This window comes from Buceros rhinoceros, unplaced genomic scaffold, assembly GCF_000710305.1.
Source record: "Buceros rhinoceros silvestris isolate BGI_N320 unplaced genomic scaffold, ASM71030v1 scaffold40309, whole genome shotgun sequence".
In the NCBI taxonomy this organism is placed as follows: domain Eukaryota; kingdom Metazoa; phylum Chordata; class Aves; order Bucerotiformes; family Bucerotidae; genus Buceros; species Buceros rhinoceros.
Genome location: NW_010430470.1, coordinates 29,414 through 36,611, shown reverse-complemented (window position 1 = coordinate 36,611; position 7,198 = coordinate 29,414). Strand labels below are relative to the sequence as shown.

The window sequence follows — 7,198 nt, the reverse complement described above, 5'->3', positions numbered from 1 at the left end:
TTTAAGCTTCTAAGGTATAAAAACACACCCACCCTGCCCCTGTAATGGAATTTTTTCTCTTTCACTAATGATTTAAGCGTAAATCAATTTCTATTACTGTTTATAAACCTCAGGAAATGAATGGAAGTGATTAACAAACAGACATAACTGTCATTGTGGCGCAGGGGGATTTTTACGTACTTGTATGCCAAATGACTTTGTACCATCAGTGAAAGCACTTGCAATTTATGTGATGATATTATATTTTTTTCAGATTCCTCAGTTTCCTGTCATTCCTGCAATTACTCCTCTGGCAGGACTTGACAGCCTTCCTCCAAACCTCTCAGATATACCTGCTGCAAACGTGCCCCCCATACCTGCTCCTTCTCAGTATTTTGCTCCAGCCGTGATTTTACCCAGCCTCCCCATGAACCCTACTCTGCCTCTGGCACCAAACTCCCCTGCCCTCCCCATGCAGGCAGTCAACCTTCCCCACACCACCGTGGCTTCTCTGGTCTTGCCCTGCCAAACGATAGTGCCAAATATGTCGGCTGCTACGATACCACTGCTCGCTGTGGCTCCGCCGGGAGTGCCAGCGTTGCCACCGCACCACGGGGTGCCCCAGCTGCCCCAGCAGCAGATGTTCCAGACCGCCTTCCAGCAGATCATTCAGAGCGAAGCGCCCTCTCCCCATCACACGCAGAGCACGCAAGCCGTGTCCCAGCCGCAGCAACCTCCACCTCCTCAGTCGCTCCAGCCAAGCATAATTCATCCCTCAGAACAGACTCTGGCTGCGCCTGGGGCTGGTCACCAGGTAATCCACTGGGTGCGGGGCCGTGTCGGTACCAGACTGTAGGGTGTTCCTGGGGCTTGCTCCGTTGTAAATGCACAGTGGGGAGGTTATTTTTTTCCCTGGCTCTTAAGATGTTTTGTTAACTTCTTGACCTTGGTCCTGGAGGTGGTTGTGAGAGTGATGAAGTCAGATGGAGCAGGTGAGGTCTTCATCGGGGGACAGGTGAATATCGAGGCTGCAAGGAGTTATTTAATGGGCTTTGGCAAGCAAGCAGATGAGCATGTTTTGAGTTCCCTCTTCCTTCTCCCCTTTCAAATGTGAAAGAAGCATGAGCTGTCCTTCTCCTGCGGCAGGAGAACAGGCTGAGCTGTGCCGGCAGCTGCACAGCCTCGCTGATGCCTTTACTCCAGTCCACGCATGATGTGTAGGCTGCGTAGGCTCGCAGCAGAACAGGGGTGAACTGGCAGGAGTCATTAGAGTTGTTTTGATGTGGAACTGCTCTAAAACAGTGAAGAGACATGGCCCTTCAAAAACTGCAGGAGGGGTGTCTATCAGACAAGAGTGAATTTCAGCTGTAAGAAATGAAGCCTAAACTGGAGCTCCTAACATTAGCACCATTTAGAAGCGAACTGGTTCAGGGCTTGCGGACGGAGTCTGTAAATACTTCTGTTGCCACATCTGTGATACAACGACACGAGATGCAGTCTGACCTGAGCAAGGGAGAGCACTGCATCTGTCAATAACAGGGTTCTTCAAAATCTGCGTTCTATTACATCACTCTGCCGTAACATACCAGTTAAAATTCACAACATCCCATTTCAACCTGCCACATCATGGCATCTTCGAATAACATAATTGTTAATTTTCTCTCTTCAGCCGTATATTTGGTGCAGAGATGCCATTTGTGAAAGCGTAGGCATCGCAGAGCCCGAGGCAGCTACCACTGAGCTCATTAGCTGTGGTGTCTCCAAGGGCTTCAGGGGCAACCGAGTCAGGCCCGTTACGCACAGCAACCACCAAAGCCGATGTACCCAAACCGTCCTGACACAGTCGTTATCTATCAAATCTGGGTGGAAGAACCGCATAGTAATATTTTTAGGATTAAAAATAGCCATTACAAGCAAAATGGACAAGTGCAGAGGAATACTCAGAAATACACTGTTCTGTGTTTTAAAGAACTTGTAGTGGAGAGGAATTTCTGTAAATAGAGGCTTTCCAATGCCGTGCTGCTTTGGCAGTTGATTTTTAGCACCTCTGAGTTTAGTTTTGCCCTGGTAAATTATACATTGAAATATTTTGTGAATTATTCTAGTTATATAAGATCTAAAAAAAAGAAAAAAGAAAAAAATCGCTGCTCTTCTGCGATGTGCACCACAGTTGCTATTCTAACAACCTCCACCACTCAGGCAGTCGTGTAACTGTTACGTGTTGTGAAGCGCATTGCGCCTTTATTTTTATCGACATTGAAACCTGGAGTAATAATTTTGGCTCGTATCCAGAATCTGCAGAGGGCATGCGGTAATGAAATTGAGTGGCCCAGTTCCCATCTGAGCCTTTGTATTTTTTTTAACATATCCTCCAACTAGTCTAAATCTCTGGGTGACAATCTAAAAAAGAAAAAATGAGGCAGAGTTTTACCCAGCACTAAAAAGCCCTTTTTCATCCATATTTTCCTTTTTCCTCTTCCCACAAGCTCAGTCCCCTTGGAAAAATACGTGATGTACCTAAAAGGAGAATGTTCTGTTCTTAAGTGTACAGCTCAAAAGAAGTGTTATGCAGAATAACAACATAGTCTCTAAGGCATCTGATTGCATCGGTCCAGTTCCCACAAAGCGCTTGCACACTCGAGTTATTTTAATGCGCTAAAGAAATCCACTGAGATAAGTGGAACTCGCCCTGTGCGCCCAACGCCAGCGAGCGTTTGCAGGATGGGGACCTTGGCGCTTAGCGTGTGTCGGGAGTGAAGTGGTGTCTTAAATGTTTAAACTAAACGGAAAACAGTGAGTTCGTCAGCCACTGGTGTACCTTCAGTAAAGGAGAGTCGATGGTGTGGTCTGCACCAGCTACTGGTTCTATGTGTGTAGCAGATTTTTTAAAAAAGCGTAGTTTAGGTTATGGGTAGAGTCTGTTTTCCCCTGCAGGGACAGTGTGGTAGGCTCGCTGAAAGCAAAGCAAGCTGCTCAGGACAACAAATTTGTTATCTAGGGTTTTAATTTCGTAACAAAATGTGACTTTGTTCCTACAAATTAAGTAGTGCCTGAGCAATACAGATGCCATCAGAATTATATTGGAAGGATCCTTAGGTTTGTATTAGGTCGTTTCAAAGCAAGTTTGAGCTTTTTTAGGTAGTCACCTTTCCAAGCAGAGACCGCACACACGCAGTCTCACTGCAGAATTTAGTCCTTCCCGCGTGAACTTGGGTGGCTTCAGTACCTTGTCACGTAAGTCACGAGCGCTCCGAGGAGAGCTTTGTTTAACAGCTGTCTGTTGTGTTGCAGCAGATTACTGGACCCACTCAGTACGCTCTGGAAGCTGGAGCCCAAGTGCCCGTGCTGCCGGTGCAACCCTCGATAGTCATGTCACCGCCTTTGCAGATGCAGCCTGAACTGCTGCCTCCCCACGTCGCTCCGGATGGCATTTCGCAGCTTCATGGCAGCCTTGCTACAGCGAGTCCGCCTGTCCCCATAGATCACTGCCTGCCTCTTCAGCCTTCTGCGCTGCTGCAGCTTCCGCCCGATCTTTCGCAGCCGCTGGGTCAGCAGCAGCCAGGCAGCTCCTCTGTCCAGGCAGTCGCAGAGACATCTCAAGAGGTAGAGCCGTTTCCTCTGAAGTAACTCGTCGGCCTCACCCTTAACCTTCTTACTTAAGCGTTTCTGAAATACCGGGCTTATTTCACAAGGGAGATTATCCCTTCTCACCGCGTAGAGCCGCTTGTCCTAAGGCTGGCAGCTCGGTCAGCACATGCTGGCTGTTTCAGATAAGGTGGGCACTGCATGTTGTACCTTGTGAAACGTCTCCCTGAAGCAGTGAGGCAGCAGGACTAAGTACCTCTTTGTCCATAACTGATCACAAACACAGAGATATAAATGACTTTCTTTTTAAGTGCTGTGGGTCAGTAAGAAGCTGTTCTGTAGTGTTTCATCCGTGTTTTGTCCAGTCTTGTTTTAAATGTCTCAAGCACTTGTGCAAACAGCCATAATTTGCCTTAAGAGACTGCTTCATAATCCAACTCTTCACTATGTGAAAGCTCTTCATGCTCCTCAGCTCGAGCCTGACTCCCATCTCATTTAGCACTGTATCCTCCTGTATTGCCTGAATTCTAGCCTAGCCCTGGGATCTTTGTTTCTTCAGATATTTTAGGCATTCCCAATTCTCAGTGGCCATATAAACAAGATACATTTTATTAGGTTTTTTTAATAAAGCTGTCAGCTCCTCCTGTCTGCTATTTTGACTTTTCTTTCCACTCCCATAACTGTTTAACCTCCAGTCTTGACAGAATGTCACAGAACATTTCCTTCTCTTCAACTCTTTAGTAGATATCCATAAGAAAAGCAAATCAAAGGTTTGTTTGCATTTGAACCGGATTTCAGTAAATAAGTCTAATGTGTTCTCCACTTCTGAGTGGAAATGTCCCTCAGCAATTCTCTTCTTGAGGCTCCCTGTTCTGAGCCGCTTTTCTTCCCAAAATAACAGTTTCCATCTTTTCGAACTAAACCTCTTGGTTTTACCCATGTTTTCATGCGCTTGCCATGTGCCTTGACTGCATGATACAGCCTACAAATGTCAGTAGAGGTGCAGCTTAACTCCTCTTCCAGAAGATCCTCAGTAAGGGTACTGCTAACCCTGAAGCCAGATTCTAGTTCCACGCTTTGTCTGTCCTTCTAGTGCCAGCCTAATTCTTGTTGAATCAGTATCCATGCTGTGGAGTAGGACATTTTCTGGTGGATTTCTGTGTCCCATAGGTTAGATGCAGCAGCAGTGGTAGAACCCATCTCTAGTGCTTCACTCACAGCGTCCCAGGTAAAGCCTGGCTGTGCCATATCCCCTGCTCAAGGGTTCAGTGCTGGTGCCAAAGCTGCAGCCTTCAGTGCAGGGTCCATCCCATTAGAGGTTCTGGAAATATGACTGAACCTCGTTGTTACTGTGTAGCGCGATACAGGGGATACGCATTGTCCTATATTGCTTGAGAAGTCCGTGCCCACTGAGGCACGTGTCTGTCCTGTCACTTTATCCTAGTCCTGGGAACACTCACCCCTGTTTTGCTGATGTCATTCTCACGCTCCATCCGTAAGTTAACTCCCCTCTCTCTGTCAGTTCAAGAAATCAATCCGATATCGTAGGGCGGGCTGTTGATCCATGTGCTCCCCACGCTGATTTTTGTGACATCTGTTGCTAAGCTTTCTTGGGTGTAAGAGGAGTTTGCTCTCTGTCTGTATCCAGAATGCTGCCTTTTGTCGCTGCTCTGCCACACTCTTTGTATCTCTTTCCTCTCATTTGACTGTGAGGCAGCGCTCACATCCAAACCCATCGGAACCGACCCGGCCAGTGGCGCTGGGGAGGCACTTGACCAAGTGCGCTAGTAAAATTCAGATCCGTTATGTCTGCATTCTCACTGCTCGTTGCTTTGGCAGTTTTACTGAAGCTGCAGTTAAGCTTGGCATGGCACACATGTGGCATCACAAGCAACGGGAGGGGTCAGCGCGTTAACTGCTGAGCTGTTCGCTCCGGTCTCCCAATGGCTGTGGTGTGGAGATGTCTAGATGATGGTCGAGAGGCTCGTTTCTGTGTCTATAGAAGGATTTTATAGACGTCTGTTTGTAAATATATATATAAATATATATAAAACTATATATGTTTATGAATATATTTGAGGTGTGTGTATATACATTCACAGTTATATGCACGCACGGGTCTGTGTGTCTGTGTACACGCGTGGTGAGCTCGTTACAGCAGGGCTGGCAGCATCGTCATCACACGTTCTGTGAAAACAGCCTGCAAATGCCACGCTGCTGATGTCTGCCCCAGCACTGCAACCGGGGGAGAGGGAAGCTTCAGGGGAACATTTCTGTCGTGCAGGGAGCAAGAGGATGTGATGTGAGGGTGGTGTTTCTAAATTGTGCATTCTCATCTTTTATCTGTAAGTTCCCCAGAAATTTCCACAATAAGCCAAATGCAATGACAATACTTAATGTATTTCAGGAAACTATACAAAGCAGTGAAGCAAATTAGCTTATACTTTATATCCGTCGAAACATAAAACTAGGTAGGTGCTGATGTGGATTTCTCCTGCGACTGAGTTTTTTCCACTGTGGTGAGAACTGCTTTGTTCCTTTCACCACCTCTTCTGCCTTAGGGACAGCAGAAGAGAATGGGCTCTGTCTTACCATGGTTCTGCTCAGGTGCTGCTGCCTTGGACAGAAGGGTGTTGGGAGCGTAAAGAGGGACATGTGGTTTTTTCCGAGTACCAGACGTGGCTAAACAGGATGGTTTATGATTGCTGGTGTCTCAACAGCAAGCCCTTTCCTGAAGTGTTTTTCATCTGCCAATGCAATGCATTTACTTAAATGGCTTTTTCTTGTATTTTAGGAGCAGGCAATGCAGGACAAACTTCAAAGTCTGTCACAGAGCTGTGAAAGGTATCACTATAATCTCTTTGGCATAAGAAATGTGTTCTTTCTGGATGCTGTGTTTCCCCCCTCTCTTTACGAGGCTTGGCCAAATGCCTGGCCTTTGCCTTGGCTGAGAAGAGCAGGGGGAGCTGACGAGCAGAAGGTGGAAGGGAGCATGTCTAGGGAGAAAGCTGCAGATGCTCCATGTGCAGCGCGCCTGGCTGGCTCCTCCGACTCTTCTCATTCTTTAGTTTGGCTGCTGCATCCTGGCCTTGATGCATGTTCAACAGCTCTCACTTCAGCATGTAACTTCTCGCTTTGTTAAGAGAACTGTAAGTCACTGGTTTTGATGCTGTTGAATCTGTATAAAACCAAGCTGTGCCAGTACAGTTGGCTGTGTAGTCTGTTCCCTCCCTGGGAATGAGCTGGGTATGCCTGTATCACGCTCCTCCAGGGACGTTATGGGGAGTGGTGTATCGGTGAGAGATGCCTGCTGAGCCCCTCAAAGGTGTCGTTACAACAACCACCACTAGAACAGGTGGCCAAAGCCCCTTCTGTGGTTTTGCAGTACACGAGGTCACTCTCAAGCCTAGTTGTGCTAATGATGGAAGTAACGATAAATGACCCTCAGAGCCAGCTCAGCGCTCCTCAGAAACAAAAGGAAGTTTCAACTTTTGCCAGCCCTCCTCTGCCTGGTTCTGTACCCAAAAGCAGAAGAGGAGGCATCAGAGTTTGGAGGAAGCAGTGAGGAGGAGGCCTGGCGAGGAAGGCTCACTGCTGGACTGGAGAGGGGCTGGGTGTGGGCAGTGGCTGCTGC

General features: G+C 47.4%; 1 protein-coding gene across 1 annotated transcript in view; it reads left to right on the top strand.

The window, feature by feature from the left end:
- Nucleotides 1–253: 253 nt before the first annotated feature.
- Nucleotides 254–7,198, top strand: part of WNK2 (WNK lysine deficient protein kinase 2) — a gene marked incomplete at both ends in the record, with an annotated part of 36,302 nt that continues 29,357 nt past the window's right edge. The window contains 3 exon segments of the mRNA XM_010143049.1: nt 254–793; nt 3,271–3,582; nt 6,359–6,408. Coding sequence (XP_010141351.1) covers nt 254–793; nt 3,271–3,582; nt 6,359–6,408 — 902 coding nt within the window.